The sequence below is a fragment of the Crassostrea angulata genome, chromosome 3, assembly GCF_025612915.1.
Source record: "Crassostrea angulata isolate pt1a10 chromosome 3, ASM2561291v2, whole genome shotgun sequence".
In the NCBI taxonomy this organism is placed as follows: Eukaryota; Metazoa; Mollusca; class Bivalvia; order Ostreida; family Ostreidae; genus Magallana; species Magallana angulata.
Window position 1 is genome coordinate 4223346 of NC_069113.1, and position 25582 is coordinate 4248927.

Genomic DNA, 25582 nt, shown 5'->3' on the forward strand with positions numbered 1-25582 from the left:
AACTATTCAACCTGTTATATCATCTGAAATTTCAATATACAAAAATATTAGATGAAGAAAACTACTTTGTTATGCATTCATTTATTTTGGTATGGTTGAAAATGGATTTCAGTTGCAACAGTTCACATTGACTACATCATTCATAGGATCCTCCAACTCCTATTAGAATATTTTCTCCTGATTCCATTGGTCTGTAGGACTTGAGCCATAGTAAATCAGCCATTGTGATAATCACTGAAAGAAACAACAGGATATGAGTTGTCAAAGAAACGTAAACTTTTTAGAAATATACATGTACATAAATTCCAACAGAAATTGTATTTTGAACAGAGTAGAGAGTCCTGTCCCTTCCATTACTAGCTAGCCAAGTATTTTGAACAGAGTAGAGAGTTTTGTCCCTTCCATTACTAGCTGGCCTAGTTGTTTAGGTCATGTTTAGGTCATGCTTACTGATTTCTCCCTGATGTAACTTGGCTGGAACATCCACACAGGACTTGGTGCAGGGGTCCTTGGGAGAGAGTGCAATCTCAAACTGACCCTTCATAGCTATCAGCATCAACAGGGGTGTAGAGAGGGGAATCTAACAATACATTAAATACATACAATATGGAGGAGTTTAATAAAACACTTGTATATGTACATGGTACAGTTGTTTTAACTGTAAGGAAACTGCAAAAGCAAACTTGTAGTCAAATAAATATTTTAATTTCTTTAAAAAATCAAATTCTTTTTTTTCTATTACATCGAAGTGGTGTTCCAATGACCCCTTTGAAACAAAAATCCAGTTTGTGTCAGAAATTTCCACAGTCTGAGGCATGAAGTATGGTCTTTGGTACAAACTTCTGAATGCCTTTGCTGAGTCTTTCATGCAGTTTTCCCTGAAAGAGAACAAGATCAGATCTTTGTTTCGTTAAATGAGACTAACTAGACTTTAGGTTAACTTAAAATCATGTGAGATTCGACTCCATTGAGGGAAACTCCTCAGATGATGTTACATGTAATCTTGATGTGACTACCAACAAGTCTTAAGCAATAAGCTGATTTGCCCGATCAAGATGCTGTATTCTCTTTTAAAATAAAAACAAAAACCCTATAAGTAACTTGTTTAACTTTGTGCTTTGTTTTAACACTCGAGATCTGTAAATCTTGTTATTAAGGTAGTCCATCCATAACTATCATATTTCATATCTAATAGATTGCAAGTTTGATCACTAAAATCTTAGTGTGATTTTAAGGGGTTTATTAAATAATAAAGTTTCACCTTTAAAATCTTTAAAAAAAATGAATTTCGATAAATTTATCATATGTTGAAGTTAACATTGAAGTCTATGGGAAAAATGCAATTTTAAAAATAATTCTTTAGTACACGTAATTTTTTCACATTTCTCTTGGTAAAATGTTGCAAAAGCTTTCTCCGTCGTCGAATATGCTAAAATAATTTATAGCTTACCATACATATTTTCAGAAAATGATTTTTTAAATTTTCCTAAAGGGAAGACAACTGTTTAAAAAAGTTTTAAGTGTAAAAAGTTCATTTAATTGACTACATACATACACCCAAGTTTGGTTTATGTCAGCCTCATAATAGCTTCAATATATGTATTTGATGTAGTATAGATCAATCAAAATTGTTAAATTCACCTTAGTTATGGATGGACTACCTTAATTGTGGAGACTTGCAGCTCTGTGAGATGAAACACCTATTGAGAAATACTATTATTATATAAGACTTACCAATGTTTGTGAGATTTGAGCACAACTAATCAGGTGAGACTAATCATTTAATATCTTTTAAACAAGACTTACCACTCAATATCTACTGAGTAAGACTTATCAGTCTTTGTAAGAATGGATACCTATTAAGTGATTGTGAAGTCTAACACCTACTGAGTGAGATACACAGAGAGACTTCCTAGTCTTTGTGAGATTGAGAGAAACTTAACAGTCTCTGTGTGATTAAGAAAGATTTACTAGTCTGTGTGAGATTGAGTGAGACAAGTCTAACTTTGAGAGAGACTTACTATTCTTTGTGAGATTGAGCGAGACTTACCTATCTTTGTGAGATTGAGAGAGACTTTCAAGAGTATGAGATTGAGTGAGACCAGTCTGATTTTGAGAGAGACTTGCTCGACTTTGTGAGATTGAGCAAGACTTACCAGCTTTTGTGAGATTGATAGGGACTTGCCAGCCTTTGTGAGATTGAGAGGGACTTACCAGTCTGCTGAGTAGGACTCCATGTTTGAGTTGACGGCTTGGTGTAAGAACACATGGAGGCCGCCATACTTTGTATCTGAATGGAAGCCACATACTGGGTTCTTGTACAGAGCTTTATTTTCTTTGTAAGCCTGGAATAAATGTTATCATTTTTAATAGTAGTTTCTAACAAATACACCACATTAAAAAATATTCTCTATCTATCCAAACCTGGTTTTAATATATTTGATTTTCCTTTCTGTTATATTAATGGATTATTTTATGATGAAAACTGAACCTTGTAGATGGAATGAATATTTATCTGCAGTTTCTCTTTTGGCCAGTCCTTAGTTCCATCTTCTACAATTACAGGGAGCTCCATCTTCAGATAATTCTCCGTGAAATCCCTAGCACTCAGGCCCGTTCTTCTCTCCACAGTCAAAAGGTCTTTACAAATCTAAATTAACAATTTTAACATCTATATTTCATTACAACAAATTTAAAAAATATTTGAATGTTTTTTTTCCTTTAAAACAGCACAAATGTTACAAATAAATGGCAAACAAGTTGTCTTACCAATAACCAACTTGAAAATTGTAAAGTTTAAATTACTATTTTACAAATTACTGCATTGAATTAGCATTCATACTCTTTTATATTGAGACTACATAACAAGAGTTATCTGCTCTGTCCTGTGACCTACATCACAGTCCTCCTCCGTCAGCTGTAGCCCAGCGTAGAGAGGGTTGTCAACCATACACTCCCACTGGTGAACCTTTGTCCAGTCCCACACAGGAATCAACTGTCAACACAAAGAAACGCATTAAGTATGCACGGAAAAAGTAACCTGCAGGCAACACGACTCTCAGGTTAACTTTTGATTTAGTTCCATCATTGAAATCTGAATTCTACCCATGTATTTCATCTGCAGTAAAGTTGTTAACATATTCATTCTAAATTATATCTGCAAAGAATGGTTCTAGGTGATATGTACTTTATTGCCATTTCTTGTCACACTATAATTACAACATCTGCCTCCTGCGATTGTGTGGTCCTCTTAGCATATCAACTACGTATTTCATATATATCAACTTTTGGTAAACAGTAACCATGTGATTCAGGCTTTGTACCAATCCATGAAAATATTCATTTACAAAATTATTTATCTCATGAAATCAAAAGTCTCAACCTGGCACAAAGTAATTAAATCATCTTGTGGTTTTTTTTTATTCTATCATTTATTTATTTATTGAATTGGACACCTCCATTTCATGTGAGTTAAATGATCGGGAAAATAAGTTTGCATAATTTATATGTTGTCTTTGACAATTTTGTTTGAACTGAATGGAATAATAATTGTGATTACAGTAAAACTTGGTTATTCAATATAGCAAATTCCTTGGAACCATTTGATTCACTTCGCTCATAACATCTCTAATTCCTCATTTTTCACCTCTACGGGAAGTCTTAAAATTAGTTTGCAATATTTGTAAATTCGTTATAATCAATTGGTCCAATTCCTGATAACCATAAAATTGATCAAGAATTTTGCCGCAGACTCCACAAAACTTAGCTATGTTTGAGATTATGCTATATCAGTGTTCGTACTAAGCAAGTTTTACTGTACATACTGCAAATTTTACCTATAAAAGAAATTTTAATTAAACATTTTATTGTTAATAAGTTGATCTCATCCACATTGAAATTTCAGTAACCTATAAACCACCTTAATTTGTTATTAACAGTGTATGTTTTTTCAACATAAACTGGTATGTATGAACACAGATGTTGTGAAGTAGGTTTGAGTCCCATGTGACATTCTTTACAATTCTCCATAAATACACAATTTTAAAGAGTTCACACTGTACCTTAATTTAGTGTGTGGGGTATTAATCAATAATGAATATTAACAGCTGTCACTAAATTTATATTGATTAATACATTATTAACCATCCAATTCATTCTAAGTGTCGAAATAGAACGGAGTATTATCAGTATAGAAATGTTTAATTCTTTGCATGAGAGCACCTGATCAATTACAGCTGTTACAACTCACCAGCTCCTGTTTACAATGAAAGTTTTAGAGAGGAAAAAAGGTAATCTAATCTAGTGGGATTTTTATGATAAAGGAATGACCATTAAGGAAAATTGGAGATAATAACAAGAAAACCCAGATGGCTTTCATTAAGGATCCCAAGGAATTAAAGGTTCACTATTTGATCCTGAGACTACCAATATATTTTCAATACTAAAATAATGACACTATGTTCTTTCAATACATGATGATGAACTGAACAAGTTTTGTTATGAAATTTGTAATTCTTTAAGAAATGACATGGTGTAGATAAGAACTTCTTAGTGAAGTTCTGGTGTCATGCTCAGGATTTACTTTCATTTAGCCATAACTTCTATGTAACTTACATTGAAATAATGTATACAGTGAAGCAAATTCACAATACCAGTGTATATATTAATGTTTTCCTTCTTCAGACTTTAAAATATGCTCATTGAAGTAATATTTATGGTTAAACAAAATCTATAATTTCCATATTGTAAATTAGAAATGATTATGAGTATCATTTTAATAAATATGACATTAAGACCCTGATTTCTTTTGAGTGACATATATGTCCCCCTTTTTGTCCAGATGACTTAAAAATTGATTTCAACATTGAACCTATAATATGGGATCTTCTGTGCAATTTTCAACACATTCCAGTTCCTATATATGTTCATTTTATTACTACATCCTTCAACCTGTGTCACAAAAAAGTTGGGATTTTTTCATAATAGTTGTTAGGACACATAACTTTTTTTTAAATATATTATAATAATAGTTATGTAACAGTCAGACCGGTTGCATTGCAGGTTACTAGAGATTCAGCAGGAATGGGTTCAAAACCTGGTCTGTTCTATTATTATTTCTACCAGGTTATAACTCCTGCCAGATTAAAGAACTTGGGGTGATGTTCTTCATATGCAAAGGAAAGGTATGTGATGAGTTTGAACACCACCCTGAGATAGCTCAGTTGTAGAGCACCTCAGACTAGAGATTCAGAGGACCCAGGTTAGAGTCCTGGGCTGGTCTGAGAGAGAGATAGAAAGAGAGAGAGAGAGAGAGAGAGAGAGAGAGAGAGAGAGAGATTGCTGATTATCCATAAAAATTTAGAATTTTAAGTGAAGTTTGCAATGAAGAGAGAAAATGATCACTTCTTATATTTTACTGAATAGTGACCTACCTTAATTGCAGTGATCCTGCATATAGCAGCTATTAACTTGAAGGCTGGATTAAAATGATACAAAGATGCCAGAACAGCTATAATGACTCCAAAATAAATCATTTTTTTCTTCGTCTTCCGCCATGCTAAGGAATCAGTGGCTCGTAAAAACGGCTCTGCTGACTGCTGTATCTGTTGCTTGCTGTACCCGGAGTTGATGCAAAACTGATGCAGCAGACGAATTTCTCTGTCAAAATATTCTAGTTTTTCTTTTAAGCTCATTTCTTTCTCTTCGCCCTCAGTAGTTGGTGAAGTTTCTTTGTCGGCCGGCATGGTGTTCCTCTATTTGGTCTCTCCTCTCTCAGAATTTGAGTATAATTAACGTTAACAAATCGATATTCCCTATCTTCTTTCCTTCCTTTTGCAACAGGTGCGATGAGTTTGTAACTTAAAATTGTGTATCTTGATCCCGATGTACACATTTACTCGAACCCGAATTTATATGAAAACTTATGATTTGTCAAAACAAATTGATTATTTGTTGAACAAACTAATAAAGGATACTGCTGCGACCCTAATACGTTATATATTGGGCATGCATGAAAGTTTATTAACAGAACAAAACTATGAGAAACAAAACAATTTATGAAACGTCGGAAACAGGCATGGCACATTAATGAAGGCGAAATGATTGGCGTGTTGTTGGTTTTTAGTATATAGTATTGTCGAGTCTGTTCAAAGTTAAGGTGTTATGACACATCTGTCGATACTAATGTGGATTAAAGTACATTATAGATAAAATGCTTTCACCGGTTTGAAATTTTTAATACATGCATTTACAATACTATAGTCTGTTCCAAGTTATTGCTTCCATCACTTTTTGATGATTTTTAATAAAAATACACATACCTGTAAAAGAAGTACAGTTGAAATCTGTGAAATGAAACATATCCAAGATAACTTCATTGACAAATTATCCCTTTTCACTCATAAAAACTTACAGGAAGGAAAACAAATTTCTTACGGAGATTTATAATGGGAAATGTTTACATCTTTTCTCCATTCGGAAGTACTCGAGCCACCTCGCGCAATTTTTCAACGTTATCATCCGGGCTTATTAATGGCTGATGCAATACAAAATCTCCGTAGACTTTCAATTTTTTGGATGCGTATTTAAACCTGAAGCGGTAGAGGGGGCGTTTCAAAACAGATAATTTTGACATTTTTCATATTAGTGGATGAACGTAGTTTGAGCATAAAGGTATATATTATTATCGAAATATCAAGCGAAAAGTGATGGAAGCAAAAACTCGGGACGGAGTTTTTTTTATACCAAAAAGTACGTTAAAAAATATTTTTAAAAAGGAAAAAAAAATTATTAAAAGCCCAAGCAGAGTTCGAACTCTCGACTTACATATCCGTAGTGAATCCTCTAACCCACTACGCTACGCTAATAGGTAGCAATACTGGGAAAGAAACTATTTTTTAAAAATTATACTTATTTTTATTATTTCGATATATAATACGTCACAACATTGAGATATTCCAAACCACCTTAAGGTATGATATTTCGGGGTAGACCCGAAGGTCCGATAACCCGGATTCCAATAACGCAAATATCATTACAGCTAGGTTTCCAATGTGAATGCGACTAAAATTGTGGAGCTACATGTAGAGGTAATACTCAATTTTTCGTGTGAAACATCCTACTCCCCTTTTACATTTATTGCGGTTTTTACATCTTTAGAAAAGTAAAGAACAGCAAAAAATAAGATACATGTACTATGATGTAGTTAGTGAGAAATGATGTATAGAGAACCCTTTTCAACCTGGATTACAATATTAGCAATGGATATGTTACTCCTTTTTGAGTCCCATTATTGGTTGTTAGTTCCTACAGCATAAATATTGCGGTATAATCGGCTGTTAAATTTACAGCATAAATATTGCGGTATAATCGGCTGATAAATTTAACAGCATACATACGACGGTACTTCTGGCTGTATTTTCTTCAGAATAAACGAGACAATATTATTGGCTGTTAATTTTTATAAATATAAATCTGAAGGTGTTATTGGCTGTTAGCTTCTACAGCATAAAAAAGACGTTATATTATTGACTGTTAGTTTTTACAGCATAAATACTATGGTATTGTTGGCTCACTGCTTGAAAAAACAGCTTTACAAAGTAAGTAAAGGTATTGTAAATTTAATATTTACATTTACTTTAATTAGATTTACTGTTTTAAGTCAAAGTTGGTAAAGATCATATTTACATCAACTTTACTTGACCTTAAATGTGATGTAATGTTTTAATTAACTTTACTGAAATCAAATTTTAAGATTTAAGCAACTTTAATTTGTTCTTAAATAATAGATTTAGTACATTAAATTCAATATTTAAAAAACCTTAAATACCAACTTTAATTGCAGTAAAGTCAATTTTTGCACTATGTAAACTAGAAATTTTACAAAATTAAATCAATGTAAATATCCTTAAACATCATTTTTAATTGCAGTAAATATAATGTTTACAAATTGTAAATTCCAAACTTAAATATGAAGTTTACTTCTTTTTTTTTTAGTTTAAAGTTATTTGAATCTAATAAATTCATAACCATGGATTTAAAAAATGAAAAAGAGAAAATAAAAAAGGGTGCAAAAAATGTTTATTAGTGAAAATATTTCCTTTTGATAAATGCTATTTAGATAAAAACACATTACATTTTCATAATTTACATATATATATTGTGTTACACAAAGAGTACATGCAATCTTCACCAATCATTAATTACAAAAAGGTTTACAGTTTTCAATTTATACAAAAATCCAGGAGAACTCCTCCTCTATGTCCGGCCTTTGCTGCTCCTTAATGGAACCCCTGGTTCTTTTCTGGAGGAGCCTCCTGCTTCTAGACGGACAGACTTCCAAATATTTTTTGTCCAAACTTTCTTTTACTGTCCTCCAAGTATCACTCTCCCATGAATATGGGTGTGATATGAAGCCCTCGTCAGCCTCTTCATCACTCGACATTAGGTTATGTGCTGACTTGGACTTCAATAGCTGTGTCACCATTTTTTTCTTTTCCATTCCCCAGTTTTTCTTTTCAGCTGCCTGGAGTCGACGTCGTACTTTCTACAATATGAATAATGATATCAATACACAACAGTAAAATAAAACATACTTCATCATCTTGTACCATGGAAGGACCAAAAAACTGACCATATTTGAAATAAAAAACTTAAGTAATTTTTACTCATAATAGTTACATGTATGACGATTGACTGCAGAGAGGCTGCTTCTTTTAAGTGTTGAAAACTGTGGTGTTGCATTTCAAGATTGAGGATGATCAGATTATTAAGTTCTTGAAGATTTGATATCTGTTATTTTTTTTGTTACGTATCTTAATTAAAATAAATTAAAAAAATAAAATCTCAATGACCATTATTGGAAGTTGCAAAGTTCTTTATTACGTCTCTAAAAATGGGTTTTAAAATACTTGCCTCTTTCTTTCTCTCATAGGTGGCTTGCCTCTGCTTGTGCAAAGCATCCTTGTTCTTGGATTTTCTATTGGCAGCCTCCTTTTTCGATGTAAAATATCTCTTCACAGCAGCTGCAAGAGAAATATAGTTCTTTTTCAAAAACAGTTTTCAGTGGTTACAATTGTTGGGAGATGCAGACAAAAAAATAAAATACTAGAGTTACCTTTAATGAATACAATGTAGTACGCAAACAAAAGGGGTTATTAATGTTGCAAAATTGGACAAAAAACAATAGATTTTAAAATTAAAATGAAAATATTAATGACAGTTTACCTTCTAAAACCTCATTTGCTACATCAGGAGCAACCCCCTTTACGCTTTTCTTGATATAATCAGTCAATTCACAATTCTCCTCGTCATAGAATCTACAAAACAGCATTTAAATCATAATTCATTGAAGAAAGTAAAGTAATGATAAATGCTTGTGTGCTTGTAAATATTAAGTTTCCATTCAATTTTCAAATATTAATAAAATTCATTTAATTGGCATAGAACTATAATAATATCAATACCATGATTCTCAGGTCTACCCCTAGGTATCAATTTTTTTTAATGTTTTAGGAATTATAATCAAAATTACAAGTTTTCAAAGTAACAAAGATAGTTCTGCATTGATCCGCTTATTATGGGCCAATGAAAGAATATAAACTAAACATCTCCCATTTTTCCACTAAAGTTTTATTAGTTATTATTCACCATCTGAACTTTATAACAAGTAAATTTGTGATAATTTGTTTTTGACTTACCTCTTCTGGTAGTCCCATTTCAAATCCATGTCCTCACCATTGGCAAAGTATTCCTTAACAGCTATCTACAAGACATAAGCACATAAACTGAATAAGGAAAAATATTATCCCTCTGTGTAAATTTTTATAATTTTCAATGTAAAATTTTGACAATAAACATGTTTATACTTTAAATATACTTTAAATACCATCTCCAATATCATGCAGTTGTCTATGCATTTGTGTGTCAATATTAATAACTTGACAGAGTACAAATGAACAGCCATAAAGTTCATAACATTTTACAGCTTAGACACTATATAGAGTATCAACCCGATTCAAATACTACCCCTCCCCCTATCAAAAAAAAAAAAAAAATGTGAAAATGAAGGCTATTTAACTAATAACTCTAATCTTCACAATAAGAAAATAAATTTCTTATATTGCATACAACATACATGTTAACTCTACCGATTTTCGACCCAATTTCCCGCCTACCGCTTTTAATTGAAAATCTACCGATTTTTCAAAAATTCAATTTTGCCTCGCTTGGGTAGCCATTTTGGAAGCCATTCTAGCTATAAAATCTCGCTAGTTCTTTAGATATCGCGTGACTTGAGTCAGGAACATTCAGACGTTTTTTACATAGCAATAATAATGTGGGTTTCAAGCATGCGTTTGACAATGAGTGGTGAACTTTTCTCATTGATTACATTAGTTACAAAAATGTCATCGACATCACCGCCCCGAAAAAGAAAAAGATATTATTCAAAGTTTAACACTGACTGGCTGAAGGTATTTGACTTTCTTCATAGATCAAAAAAAAGGGGGAACAGTAGGCGTTTTGTACGTTTTGTCATAACCGATTTCTCAACTTAGATTTCCCAAACTTTGTTCTATTATAACAGTGGCCATGACTATTCCCAACTCAAATGCAGAATGTGAAAGGGTGTTTTCTCATTTAAAAAAAATACAGACAAGTTTCAGATCTGAACTATCAAATGACACTTTTTCTTCAATTTTGGCCACAAAGTTAAATAATAACAAAAGTTGTTTTGAATCAATTCCAGAAAAGACCACTCTAAGAAAAGAAAAGCTAGCTACAAAATCCTACACCAATGAACACAAATAAATCTTTCTTTGCATGTGATATAAGTGTTATTGTTTCATTTATTGTATTCCTTCATATTCCTTATTGTAGCCGTTAGCTTCACATGAAAATTGAAACCGCCGCGCACCGCGCGCAATGCTACCACTTTTGAGTTCAAAATCTACATATTTTTCATCACTGGAGGTTAACATGTATGAATTACAAACACAATTTTTGTTATTAAAAAAGATTGTAAAAAGTTAGCAGCTAAGTTTGCCTTGTTACAACATCAAAATTATACAGCTGTTAAATGAGTTTGGGTTAAAAATACATTGGAAATTACTTACCCTGATTCTGTTTGGGACACTGACTGGTGCTTGTGCTTCGTCTTTTTTTTGTGCAAGTTCTCGCAAATCTCTTTTCATGATCCCAATGTGGGCAAGAATTTCCCTCTGATTTTGAATTATCTCTCTTAGTTGTCCTTGCACACCTTTACAACAAAATTATGAAATTGTTCCCGAAAATGCAAGTGTAAGCCTGCTTCATTGTTATCTACATGAACATTACATTATTTAGCTAATTCTACATTTAAATCAACTGGTAATAAAAACATTAATATTATGGTTTCAGACATTTAGAATTAGGGCATACCACTTTTTACTTAAAAATTTCACTAAATATGCATATTCTACTCAAGATGCCTATTCTTGCAATTTTTAAAGACTAGAACCGTTTTAAAAAGAGCTTGGACTTTGAGCAGCACGTGACAAACTCCAATCTGACGAAGGCAGGGTCTACTCATGGTTAACTATCCAATTATTGGCTTATAGATATGAATATATTGAACGCAATGACACTCGCCCGACTTCACCCAGAGATCAGATGTATATTTCGCTGAAACAGCATCAATTTCACAAAGCATATCTTGGCAAACAACTTTCTGGTTTTGACAGTCTATTAATATTAATGAGTTTGTCTTAGCGAATTAGAGGAAAGTAGGTCAATAGTTGACAGTTTGTTTTGATGAGCAAACTAGATAGTAACATCCCACAGAAAGTCGAAGCTTTTGTTAAAATGTTTCTATATACATAATATACTGTATATATATATATATATATATATATATATATATGCAAGAATTAAACAGTCAGATAAAAATGAATAGCATAACTGTAGCATAACTGCTTGCAAGGATGTACTGCCTTTTACTGGTGACAAAAAAGTTTGTTTCAATATCTTTTAATTCTTAATTTCATTATAAATAATTCAAATGATTACAGCATTTATGCATATTGTAGAGGCACTTATATTCGTTGGGTTAAAATTTCGTTGTTTTTAAACCCAATACAATTTTGTTGGGATTTAATTTCTTAATATCGTCATATTGTAATTTCTAAAATGTATTACACATGAACTCTGTTAATTAATTTATGAATACTTTGGTAAAAATTCTTCAAGGATGTAATTTCGTTGATAAATACTGCCAACGAAAATAACGAAATTAATTCCTCAACGAATATTTCAGCTTCTACAGTATGTAATTTTTTATTTATTACTTACTGTTCTGTTGCGTTTTACTCGTCAAGGGTGTCATACGGGTTGTGTCCTTTTCTACTGGTTGGGTTAATAAGGGTTCAGCTCTTGATGCTCCTTTTTCTACTGGTTGGGTTAATAAGGGTTCAGCTCTTGATGCTCCTTTTCTTTGCTTAACAAACCAAAATTAAAAAAAAAAAGTTCTAATTTAAATACAAGGAATCAGAAATGGACAGCTGTTAGTGTAATATATTTATTTATATTTCAAAGATACACTGCAGATGTAATAAATTAATCAAATAAAATAAACACATATCAAATAAATAAACTATGTCTTTACCTTCCTGTAAAGATTGTCATCTTTATCAAGCGCGTCCTCTGACTGCGATTCCTGTAATTGTCTGGAGTTGTTTGTTGGTTGTTTTCTTGGAGATCTTCTTACAGGTGTGCTAGTTCTTGCATTCTGAGGAATTCAAACATATGATGTATATGTACATGTATTGCTAATAAACACATGCACCTGTTCAAATAATTATATCTCAATAAAGAAAAGTTATCATCTTGTTTATGATTATATGTTACATGCTTTGTAAGGCTGGGACGATACTTTACTTAGCTGATTCGGTACATATCACAACACCTGAGAATCAATATGATACATATCTCAATACACTGCATAAAAAAAAGGGCTTAAGTTGTGGAGGTGTTACCATGTTTTTAAAGTTAATAAAATTAAAACATAGTTCGTCAATTAACAAAAGATTGCAAATCATTGCCATCGGTTAATAGCAGTTAGAGACCTCATCATAAGTATGTCATGATTGTCATCTAACATTTTTTCATTATCTAGCCTTCCTTAAAAATTGTAAGTTACAATGTGCGTAAAAGTCAATCTTTTCGATAGATTGTGAATCGCTTTGTTAATCAAATTGAAAAAGAATACTGGACATTTGAAATATTTACCAGTTTTGCCAGTGGGACCAGAAAATTTCAAAAACTCTAAGATTAGCTTCATAACAGTTTTGCCAACTTAACCTTGTCTTCCACCATTTTTGTACTTTCACATAAAACGCACAGACTAAAATTAGCAAATAAATGAAGCTCTGACATTTTTGGAAAAAAATTAAAAACCGTTGCTCCGATAATCTTGTATTGATGGTATTTATTCAGTACATTGATCCCCAGATTATCATAATTATGTGATGCACCAGACCTCTCTAATGTTTTGCCAGCTTTGCTTTAAAGGTCATATGAAACGATATCCTGACCATAGTGAGTTATATACGGGAATGAGTTCATAAGTGCCTATTAAATAAGACTGACATTGTTTTTGGATATTTTATGCAAAATGTGAGCGCCACAGTCGATCAAAATCACTTAATCGGGAAAACGATCATTGACTTACGCGGCTTACCTCCCTTGCTTATGACGTCAGTAAGACCCAATAGCCTTATAAAGCTATGTTGTGAATACAGATATCCAAGTCATTTTGCAGCATTTTAAAAGAAAAAAAATACTATTTTATATAAAAACTTGTATAATTATACTATAATCAACCATGTCAGTATTTTTTTTATCTCAAGAAATGAAATCGTGTGCGTTTATATTTAATAGCGTGTACATATTCAGTTTCGAGACTGGACGGAGAATGAATTATTTTCTTCATAGATCCACATGCAAGTATAATATAATTTTAATATTAGGGTGTATATATATGTTTTATTTCGATCTTTTTAATGAAATTGACAAATTCAAAAATAACTGATTGGTTTTTTCCCATTTGCACGTTTATGCAATTCATTAAGATTTTTTTCCAAACAACTTATATATAGGCCTCGTGGTGCCTCATTCGCTTCACGATTAACCTATATTGTTTGTTTCGCTTTCAAATTCACAAATATGTTACCATCTAATTATTTTAGTCTAAGAGAAATTTCTTCAAGTGTTTTGTTTTTGAAACGTGTACTTGTATGTGCAGTGTTTTGATTTTACAGCGTGTATGTGCGGTGTTTACTCACATACCCCGTCTATCTCACTTTCTTCCGCAATGTTTTCTTTCGGGTTTTTTTTTTATCATTATTGATGCTTGTACTTAATAAAATCTGTTTATTATCTTCACATTCGTTCACAACTATTTTTATCAAACAACCGATTTATTTTACCGATACATTTCTAAATCCTTAAATGCCATATTTCCGCGATCTAATTTAATGAAAACGTTAATACACGTGTACACAAAGTATTTTCTAATATAAAGATATTGCTACATGTATATATCAATAAGTCAGAAATAAAATTTAAGAATAATTTTGCGGCATTTTATAGCTGCTCTTATATACAAACTATGTACACAATGCCTCAAACATTTTCATTGGCCTGCCTTATACTTTTTTTGGTGATAAAATAAATCAAATCAATTAAAATGCTTTAATTCCCTTTAAATGTAGCTCAATCATTATACGTACCGAAGAAGAAAATGATGTTTCTATTTCAAAAGGATAAGGATAATTCATTAATCAGCTGTTAATGTTGGAGCATTTCTTTCGTTAAATTTCCACTGCAGTACGGGATCTTCATCATGATTTTACTCTGGTGAGAAGCTGATATTAGATTTATTCATTAACGACCACTTAAAACTAAGTCATCTGTAGGCTTCTACGAAATCAAATGGTCTCATTTGAAAAGAAAGACACGTTCATATATGCAAAAATTACTAAAATTTAATCGATAAACTACTGTAAAATTACACTAGTTTTGATGCATTGTTTACATCGGTGGGTCTTTGTGACGTCATAAATCCACAAAATCAAGAACGATAAGCGGGGAAGAATTTTTTCAGGTGCTCAGTTTTCACGGTTATTTCTCAGTAATGCAAAGGCAAAAAAATCTTGCATCACGTATTTTAACATTTGTTTATACCAAGCTTTATATTTATGAAAGAAAATCATAGTGTTAAAAATCGTTTCATATGACCTTTAAATTCCAGTCCCATCTTGATTTGTATTCTATTTACTGAGTATCAAACTTAAGATTTTACCTTGAAAAAGGAGCGTTGACCTTCGTCATCTGTTTCCTCATCAGATTTTTCCATTAATATTCTGTGGGTCTCACTCAGTGCTGACTTCTTTCTGGGTGACCGTCTCAATGGTACCATTGGCACTGCAGATTTCTAAGATAAGAAGCAAATCAAAATAAATTTTAATCAATTGCCTGTAGGTTTTCGCTACTGTCTAGAGAATTTGACAATTTGTGCAGGAATAGCAGATGAAATATATATAGAAAATGAAATAGGTTTGCCAGGGATCTGCACTGATATTGTTTAAGCATGTGCGGATCTAGGAGGCCCAGCCCCCCCCCCCCCCCCCCCTGAAAATTTAAATTGAATGTACTTAATAAAACTACCGAAAACATGTATGTACTTTTGAACTCTCCCTCCCCATCGGCCTTGTTAAAATATTACATGGACCCCCTCCCCAATAAAAAATTTCTTAAAAAAATGTTGGATATCCACTGACACTGGAAGTATATGAGTATTAAATGGGCATTTTTATACATGCAAATACAATAAACTTAAATAACTTCAAGTACCCATGTTTACATAGATATATCGCATTTCTTTGTTTTCTTGTTTGACTGGCAAATGTTATATTCTATGTTAAGATTTATAAAACGATGATACATGGCTAACACAGAGTTTTTCAACTTTGTGCAAATACATTACGTACAATAATATTACTATTAAAATAAATTACATTTCTAAAAAAACTTACCGTCGTCAGAATGGACTCGGATTCCGCTTCGCTGGCAGGAGACATCGGACGAATAATGCGCTTCTTTTTCTTTGAACGTTGGTTTCTCACTGGACTTTGGCTCGGACCAGTCTCCATGCCGCTTATTTCTGTGGCCGTTTCCTCGATTCGCAAGTCAAGATCTTGACTTTCCTCATCTGGATCAGAAGTGCTATAGTTATATTCCGACATCGTTCTGTTGTTCTCGACTCGAATGAGAGTGCTAAGCGATTTTAAACTTAGCTGAATTTGTATGTGCGCCCTCAGCTCTGATTGGCTAGCAGCATCCTTCTCCATATTTGGGAGTACCAAGGTAGGCATTCGTCGAATGATTCGTGCGCTTTCAAGTTACCGTTTATATTCTAACTTTATGAATAATTCCAATAACTGGACATTGTTATAACCAATTTCTTTAAAAGAGTCATTTTTCAAGACAATATAAACATAAAAACAAATTATCATAAACTTTGTTTAGAAAATGCGAATGCGACTACATCCATGCAACAATTAACTCAGGATATCAGTGGATGGACGATTGGCGCAATTTTGAAAGCAAGGGGAAGAACATTGGATTCATTGAAGCACAAAAACCGCATTCAAGTGCACTGTAAGTTGGATTTTTAATTCTTAACGACCTATAGTCTTAACTTAACTGCAATTTTTTTACAGCTCTAGGCATAGTTAGAAAAATGCACATTTCCCCCGATATAACGCATGCAAATTTGCGCGGAATATTAAACTACTCAGTACTCAGCACTGCTGTAAGAGCTTGTCGCGAACGTTTTTCTTATTGACAATCCTGCCATTCTAGAATGAAATAGGGATGGTAAAAAAAAGTAAGACAAAAAGACCGTAACGAACCTGGTTAACTGTTAAGTTAGACCATAGATTAACAACATTATTTAAAGCGGAAGGGGGGGGGGCAGTTAAATCCGACAAGCGCACAAAATCATTATTTAAAAAATCGCCAACCTTAAAAAAATCCTAAGTATGTAAGCAGAAGTTGGAGAGGCTAGTTTATAGGGATTGATAAAGTTTTAATAGGATAGTATAGGTTTTTTTATTAGCTCAAAACCTCATGGTTTTTAGGCATTGTATAAATACATGTAAGTACATAATCAGTGTGAACAAATATTTTGCAGTACACAGACACATCTTCGATTATGTGATATTACCACAAATAAACAATGTAATAATTACATAAAATATAAATATATATCAGGTCCAGCACAATCTCCAGATTGAGCTATATAGCTTGAATAAGCTAAATAGCTTTATAAAGCTATTCAAAATAGCTTAATAAAGCTATTAATATGCAGTTTTTGAAGAAAATATTAATTGTAAGAAATGGACGAAAAATCGCAATTAACTTGCTAATAATATTTGCGCCACTGACCATTATAAACTTGACCCAAATGTAAGATAGTTTTAACACTGCAGCTTTTAAACACTTTTAAGCAAAAAATATATTTCCATTGTTTGGGTAACTGTTCACCACTTTGTGTGCAATGAGGCGTGGATAAGTATGATTTCTTCTCATTGTGATAAATTATTACCAATCAATTATCTTGTTCACCATAACTGACCTCCTTTATATGTTTGAATATCCTTTGAAACTCCCTGGGGTTATTGTCATGTAGATAATCATTAATCAAGTCTGTTGCCCTGTTGTTTCATGTACCGTCTCCTGGTTTTTAATACACATACATCTTGCTTTGATTAAAAGTTCCCTATTGTACATGTTCCTATCATTATTATATGCTCGTAGGACATTACGACAGTATGTATGTAAGTAAAGAGTACATTTTTTATCAAACCAGATTTTGTTTGTAACTTTATAGGGTTTGTTGCTGCTGCTATTAAGGGATAAGACATTGGGAAACATCAAATTTTCTGATGGGGGGGGGTCATTAACCCCTATTGTAGTGTTAATGTTGATCAATTTCCTTATAATTGTTTACATGTTTAATTATTTAAAGGCTTCCATAAAGTGGGAAGGGCAGTTTCTTATGTTCGTTTTTGATTGTTATGAATTATAATAGTGTAATAGTGAAGCCCCCCACCCCACTCCAACCCCTTTATTATGAATGCTAAAAAATGACAATAATCAGCTTGACAGTCTTATCGTACATAAAAAAAAAAATGTATGACAAAATGATTTAATGAAGGTACCCTGAATAGCTTAATAAAGCTTATTCAAGTCATATAGCCAAGTCTGGAGGTTGTACTGTACCTGAAATTTATAGTCAGATAGAGGAAGGTACATGTCTATTTACTGCAACATGAAATTTATATTCAAATAAATAATATTTTACACAACAATAAAGCCTTTCAAAATTTGTTAATATCGTTATTTGCAGATTGCTACATGTTTTTATTTTTCACACACAAAGAAAGCAAAAGCAATAAACAAGTGCCAAATTTTAGTAAACAGAATTAGTATGATTAATGCATAGATAAGAAATATTATCCAATGCCCTACTCACTCAGCACAAGTCTGTGGAGGTTATTTGTTTATTAATTACTTGTTAATTGCATGTCAGGGTAAAGAGAAGCTGGACTTTGCATGTGGTCACACTATGAGGTCCCACTTTGTTTACAACATTTCTTTGAAACTGACATGACCTCTTTAACATGACTGGTATCATTAGTCATCAAGAATGCATTTCCACAAACCATGCTGTTAAATGTGAATGCAATCAGTAATCAAGATAAATTTATTTATACCTTTAGCATCTCATTGTTGATGAACCCACCATGTTCTTATCCAGCATGTGATATTAGAATTTTTGCATTAGCATAATTTTGATAAAGGGAACAAAAGATCAAAACATTTCTTTGTAATTAACATTCCGGAAGCAAAATAGCAGGCTATTCCCACTCATTTTTAAATTAAAATAAGAAAAAAAAATGCACAAAATGATATTGCATAAATGTACTGCATTCCTTAATTTGAGTAATTGCTTAACTATTTAAAATATCAGTTTCAAGAGGACTGCTATTTTATTTGGGGGGGGGGGGGGGGGGGCTTTTCGCTTTCTGACTGAATAGTGATCCGCAAAATTATTTTTAAGTCAAGTAGGAAGTATATTTGAAGAAAATTCAAAATAATGGTGATTTGATTGTGAATACCGGTACTAAGATATACTGATAAAAGTGGATTTCATTAAATCTTTTGACTGTTATACATCAGAATTATGTAGGTACATAATAATGATTTGTTTATGGTTTACACAGTTGATTTCACTCATTAGTTGTGTGACACATTTCATTCTGAACTAAAACATAACAAAATAGCCTATAAATGTTAAAATCTAAGTTTATATGGATGTTAACACTAAACAGTCTTTAGAAGTAACTTATTGCTGAGGAAAGTGAAAATATATTTCCTAATATTCAATATATATTGCATTTTTATGATTGAGGAGTTACAATGTATTAAGAAATGGGCATACACATGTATTCTAAAGGGATTTTTTGAAAATAGATAATGAATTTGATAATATTCTTAAAAATTTTAATCCTTAATCTTAATGTTTAACATTTACAGTGTACAAGTATTTGAAGTTTGTAAATCTTAAGTGATTATATGTTTTGAAATCAGAATATGAATTGAATTCCGGTAGGTGTCTGATACCTATTGTAGTTTTAATATTGTTTATTCCAAATGGGTGACGGTCATGCAGGTTGGTTAATACTATATTGAACTGTTTTATTTATGTTATATATATGACTATGTATATGACTTTTAGATCAATGGGAAAAGAAAAAGGAAGAAAAAGCGTAGCAGCTGTAAAAGCAAAAACTAAGAGAAGGCGACTAAGGAAAAAAAACCTCCTGAGGTTACATGCAAATCAGCAAATCACACCATTGAATTCTGAAGAATGCCCCTCAAATGGAGATGCTGAAGAAGCTGCAGTGGACAGTGGTATAGAAGCTAGTAAAATAACAATTCAACACTATGCTAAAAAAATGTCACTATTTTGATATTTATTAATACTAATGGTTTTTATTTCAGAACAAGAAGACTTGAAAGATGATAGACTTTTTAAGGACTTCGTAAGATATGTAAAGGCAAAGGCGGATGTAAAGAAATACAGCAGTGGTCATGTTGTAAACACTGTTGATGGAATTGGTATGGGTACATTTTACTTTACATAAAAAAGCTTTGTAGGATTTTGATATAATGTACTTTCATATTTGACTGCTATTTGACTGACTTCACATTAATGTTTAAATTGAAACTTAAAGTTCAGTGCATGTATATTGTCAAATGCATGTATATTGAATTCAAATATTAAGAATGTTTGTCTTACAAAGGGAGATAACACATTTTAGTGTATGTGACTTAATAGTTTTTAGATGGGATCTGTATGAGGATCGTGTACCTTGGTAGTGCATTTTTTAAGACTGATTTATCTATTTGAATTTTAGTCAGGATTGTGAAAAAAATATTATATTTTCTATTAGAATATACAGAAAGATGATGCATAAAATAGTATTTGCAATTATAATATACTAAAGAATGACATTTTAACTCCTTCATATTTTCAATACATTGATTTTTTTTATCAGGTAAATGTATGCTTCAGTTTATTGAAGTTTTTGCCCAGTTATTGAAAGAAATTGCTTTTAAGTTTACGTTTTGTATTTGGTTTCAGTGAAAAGGCATGTTTTTTTGACGGAACCATACAAGTTCTAATTTAATGAGAATGGAACGAAAAAGAAAAAGAAGGGAACCAAAAACCTGTTCTGGATGTGGTGAAGAATATTCTGGGAGGCATCTATTAAGACACACTTGTTCATCAAATCAAACAGAGGATCCTAGTGATGATACTAGAAAAGTACATGCAGCGCCTATAGTGAAATCTGTGACAGATGCAGAAAGGTCAGAAAACCGGACACTCACAAGTTTAGAACATGATGAAGATGATATTGTAATGGAAGAAGAGGATGATATTCCAACGAATGATGTCTGTTTATCTGAGTCCTCCGACAATGAAGAGGAATTGTGTGAAATAGATATCGATTCCATTTTGGATGAAGAAGATTCAAGTCAAGAATTAGATAATACCAACTTGTTGATTGTTTCAGTTTTGAAAGTATTATTGCGCTGGCAGTCCTTGTTTTATGTGTCTGATCTTGCATTGTCATATTTACTTCTTCTTGTCAAATCATTATTATACTTAGTGTCAGCTGCCTCAGAGTTTTCTAAAGATTTGTACAAGAAATTTCCATCCAATTTATATCAGTTGAATAAGAGTATTTCCTTTAAAAATGATATGTTTCGAAAATATGCGGTATGTCCGAAATGTTATGCTCTTTATGATTTTGCAGAGTGTGTAAATGTTATTGAAGGTGATGAAATGTCTAAAAAGTGTACAAATGTTTTGTTTCCAAATCATGCTCTTCGACACTTTCGAAAGCCTTGTGGAGAATTTCTTTTAAAATCAGTAACTGTAAATGGTAAAAAAAAACTTGTACCAAGAAAAAGTTTCTGTTATAAGAGCATTGAAGAAAGTTTGCAAATTTTGGTAAAAAGAGAAGGTTTTGAAGATCTTTGTGAATCTTGGCGCTATAGAAATGTACCAGATGAAATTCTCATGGATGTGTATGATGGTAATGTGTGGAAATGTTTCAATGGAGGAAAATTTGAATTTTTTACATCACAACGTAATTATGGCATTATGTTAAATGTAGATTGGTTTCAGCCGTTTAAACATACAAATTATTCTGTGGGTGCTATTTATGTAACCATTTTGAACCTGCCAAGAGTTGAAAGATTTAAAAAAAAAAATGTCATTTTAGTTGGACTTATTCCTGATATGAAATCGGAGCCACCCACTAATACATTTATTGATCCTTTAGTTGAGGAGCTGAAGCAAGCTTGGAGTGGTTTTTATATGAAGAGTTATAACTCCCCATCACAACCTGTAAAATTTAAATTAGCCTTAATTTGTGTTGGATGTGATATTCCAGCAAGTAGAAAATTATGTGGGTTTTTAGGACATGCAGCAACTAAAGGTTGCAACAAGTGCATGAAAACATTTGATGGTGGGGTGGGAGAAAAGAATTATGGGGGTTTTGATATGTCACTTTGGGAAGACAGAAATTTGGAAGTTCATAAAGAAATTGTTAAGAAAATTGTTAGAAGCAAAACAAAAACTAGTAGGGAGAAATTAGAGAAGGAATATGGGGTTAGATATTCTGTTTTGTTAGAATTGGCGTATTTTGACCCTGTTACAATGACTATCATTGATCCCATGCACAATCTATTTTTGGGGACTGCAAAGCGAATGCTTTTGATATGGAAAGATCATAAGGTCTTACGACCTGAGCATTTTGATATGATGCAGAAACGAATTGAAAAAATATCTTGTCCATCAGATGTAGGAAAGCTTCCCCAGAAAATGGCTAGTAGTTTTGGATCCTTCAATGCTGATCAATTTAAAAATTGGACAATTCTTTTTTCCATCTATGCATTGAAAGGAGTTTTGCCAGAGGAGCATTTAGAATACTGGCGAAAATTTGTATTAGCCTGTAAAATATTATGTACACGAACTTTGTCGAGAAATAATGTGAAAGTGGCCCACCTTTTGTTAATTTCTTTTTGTAAGAAAGTAGAACGGGCATTTGGTAGTGAATGTATAACTCCAAATATGCACTTGCATGCTCATCTTGACAAATGTTTATATGATTTTGGACCTGTGTATTCATTTTGGCTCTTTAGCTTTGAAAGGGAAAATGGGATTCTGGGATCAATTCCATCTAACAAAAGGAATATTGAAATTCAGCTGATGAGAAAGTTTCTTAAAAACAGTCATGCTGTTGACCTTTTTTCTGATTCAGTCTTAGAGGAACAATTTGGACCTGACTTTCTAAAACTTAAAGTTTTGCATGAGGATAATGAAAGAGGAACGTTAAGTCTGATGAACACAGGTGCCAGTTATGACCTAGTCAAAATGTCCTCTAAAGATGTCCGTGTTGAATCACTATGTTGGACAATAGATTCTTTTTCTGGTGTAAAAGTATCAACATTGAAGAATTGTACTTTAAGTGAAAGAGATGTGTCTTTTTTGAAAAGAATGTACAATGTTTTATATCCAAATATTGAAGAAAGTAGAATCACTGTTTGTAATACTTGTAGATCTACTAAATATGTAGATATATTTGGCTCAGTTTTAGGAATCAAATTGGGAAGGAGTAATAGGTCTTCATTGATAAATGCGTACTGGCATAAAGATGACGGTCAGATTTGTGATTACGAAGAAATGGGATTAGCACCTAGACCAGGGCAAATTGAGAACATTTTATTACACAATGTTTTAGTAGATGAAAAATCTTGTGTGCATCTATTAGCTCGTGTTAGTTGGTTTGCAAAGCCAAATGAATATGTACTAAATTACTATGGAAAACCAGTTGAAGCATGGAGTTGTGATTTGTTTGATGTCCAAGGACCATCAATGTATATACCTGTTCAAAGAATTAGGTCTAAATTTGTATATGCAAAAGATGAAGTAAGAGGGCAAAATGTTATTGTTGTAGTGCCCAGGGAACGATTTTTGTGTTAAACAGGTTTATGTCACTGTTTATACTTAGTGGGATACATGTATTTTGTAGAGGAAAACAATAACATTTAAGAATATATTGTCTTTAACAAGCTATATATAGATTTTAAATGTTCAGTACTATTTTCCAATGTTAAGGTCCTAAAAATTACATGTTTATATATATATTTATATATATATATTTATGTTACAATACATGATTATTTTTCTAAAGCAGTACACTTAGAGCACACGTATATACACATTCATTTCTTACATACACACTTTACAGCTTTGTGAAGTCAGCACATACAATTATTTGTGTGAAGCTTGACACATAGAGCACACACGTACATACACACACATTTCCTACGTACACACTTTACCGCTTTGTGAAGTCAGCACATACATTTATATGTGTGAAGCTTGACACATAGAGCACACACGTACATACACATACATTTCCTACGTACACACTTTACCGCTTTGTGAAGTCAGCACATACATTTAATGTGTGAAGCTTGACACATAGGGCACACATGTATATACACACACACATCTTACATGCACACTTTACCGCTTTGTGAAGTCAGCACATACATTTATATGTGTGAAGCTTGACACATAGGGCACACATGTAAATACACACACATCTTACATACACACTTTACCGCTTTGTGAAGTCAGCACATACATGTATATGTGTGAAGCTTGACACATAGAGCACACATGTATATACACACACATATCTTGCATACACACTTTACCGCTTTGTGAAGTCAGCACATACATTTATATGTGTGAAGCTTGACACATAGGGCACACATGTATATACACACACATTTCTTACATACACTCTTTACAGCTTTGTGAAGTCAGCACATACATGTATATGTGTGAAGCTTGACACATAGATCACACATGTATACACAAATTCTTTAACACACAATATAGTTATGATGACTTTTTTTTTTTAAAGTAACAAATATTAATTATTGAAATATGACAATATAACTTCATTATTTGTTTAATCTTTTGAATGCAAAAGACAAGAAAGATGTATACAAAAATGCTGGATTTATTTAACTGCTATACTATATTATTTTTGCTCATTTTTGTGCTGCACAATTTATTGACACCAACATGATGTAGACAATTTTGCATTCTGCATATTTTTAAATATTTTTTTCTTCTTTGTTTTTAATTTGCTTATGTGTTTGAACTTACATTACATATTTGTTTTATTTTTAATGAAATAAAATATGGAGCATTTAAGCATACTTGTAATTATAGTTTCATTTCGATACAATGAATACTTGGGATTATTTCAGAAAAGGAAATGTTTTTTTCCCAATTGTGATGACATAAATTACAATTTAAGGTCCATGTGCTGTTAAAAACTCAAAAATGTTCCTCTGTATATGACACATTGCGTCATAATGATCAGCGTTCAGTTGCATGTATCCTAGGTAGTCTTTATTTTCAAAGTAAGGAAATGCTTTAAATCAAATTTGGTTTGTTGGAAGTGTGATGGAGCTTTAAGCAAAGGAACAATTGATATTACCGATACAAAAGCTGTTGATTAGAAAGATATTTGAAGATTTGATTAAAGTTTTAGGGATAAAAATATCATAAACAAAACCATCTCATTTATTCTGACACAAGACAGCACCATGTTATCAGTGTATAATGTATATGTATAATAGCAAAAATTGATAATTATACACAAATCTCATGAGTTTGAAGGCCAAATTTAAATGTTCTAGTTTCATAATTGTAAATGCTATAGCATTGATTTCATGTCAAAAGGTATTATCTTATAAAGCCATTTAAATCATATTTAATGACATTAAAGATGAGGTTTTATCACATAAAAGTTGAAAGGTCATATTTAAGCACCTTTCCGTTAAAGTAAAGGTAATTTTTGATGCATTCAAAAAGGAAATC

The 25582-nt window shown here is 32.2% G+C and overlaps 3 protein-coding genes across 3 annotated transcripts; 1 reads left to right on the plus strand and 2 right to left on the minus strand.

Moving 5' to 3' along the window:
• Positions 1–62: 62 nt before the first annotated feature.
• On the minus strand, positions 63–5872 carry LOC128179089 (uncharacterized). The gene is made up of 7 exons (XM_052846585.1): positions 5433–5872; positions 2897–2995; positions 2492–2650; positions 2215–2345; positions 743–878; positions 451–580; positions 63–234 (listed from the first exon to the last, which is right to left on the minus strand). Exons 1-7 carry the CDS (start codon positions 5742–5744, stop codon positions 137–139), a joined length of 1065 nt encoding a protein of 354 aa, XP_052702545.1. The 5' UTR covers positions 5745–5872; the 3' UTR covers positions 63–136.
• Positions 5873–8069: 2197 nt separating this feature from the next.
• Positions 8070–16442, minus strand: LOC128178774 (uncharacterized). Its single transcript, XM_052846099.1, has 9 exons — positions 16071–16442; positions 15338–15469; positions 12641–12763; positions 12328–12472; positions 11115–11257; positions 9699–9763; positions 9226–9317; positions 8914–9023; positions 8070–8545 (listed from the first exon to the last, which is right to left on the minus strand). Exons 1-9 carry the CDS (start codon positions 16407–16409, stop codon positions 8228–8230), a joined length of 1467 nt encoding a protein of 488 aa, XP_052702059.1. The 5' UTR covers positions 16410–16442; the 3' UTR covers positions 8070–8227.
• Positions 16443–16624: 182 nt separating this feature from the next.
• LOC128178773 (uncharacterized) lies at positions 16625–25196 on the plus strand. The gene is made up of 4 exons (XM_052846098.1): positions 16625–16695; positions 19841–20016; positions 20107–20223; positions 20750–25196. Exon 4 carries the CDS (start codon positions 20795–20797, stop codon positions 23657–23659), a length of 2865 nt encoding a protein of 954 aa, XP_052702058.1. The 5' UTR covers positions 16625–16695; positions 19841–20016; positions 20107–20223; positions 20750–20794; the 3' UTR covers positions 23660–25196.
• The last annotated feature ends 386 nt before the right edge of the window (positions 25197–25582 follow it).

Coding starts and splice junctions, on each gene's coding strand:
- LOC128179089 (XM_052846585.1), bottom strand. CDS start 5,744: ATGCCGGCCGACAAAGAAACTTCACCAACTACTGAGGGCGAAGAGAAA. Junction 2,996..5,432: donor GCAGGATCACTGCAATTAAG/GTAGGTCACTAT, acceptor TTGTGTTGACAG/TTGATTCCTGTGTGGGACTG. Junction 581..742: donor CATTGGAACACCACTTCGAT/GTAATAGAAAAA, acceptor ATGTATTGTTAG/ATTCCCCTCTCTACACCCCT.
- LOC128178773 (XM_052846098.1), top strand. CDS start 20,795: ATGAGAATGGAACGAAAAAGAAAAAGAAGGGAACCAAAAACCTGTTCT.
- LOC128178774 (XM_052846099.1), bottom strand. CDS start 16,409: ATGCCTACCTTGGTACTCCCAAATATGGAGAAGGATGCTGCTAGCCAA. Junction 15,470..16,070: donor CCGAGTCCATTCTGACGACG/GTAAGTTTTTTT, acceptor TTCTTATCTTAG/AAATCTGCAGTGCCAATGGT. Junction 9,024..9,225: donor AGCAAATGAGGTTTTAGAAG/GTAAACTGTCAT, acceptor TTTCTCTTGCAG/CTGCTGTGAAGAGATATTTT.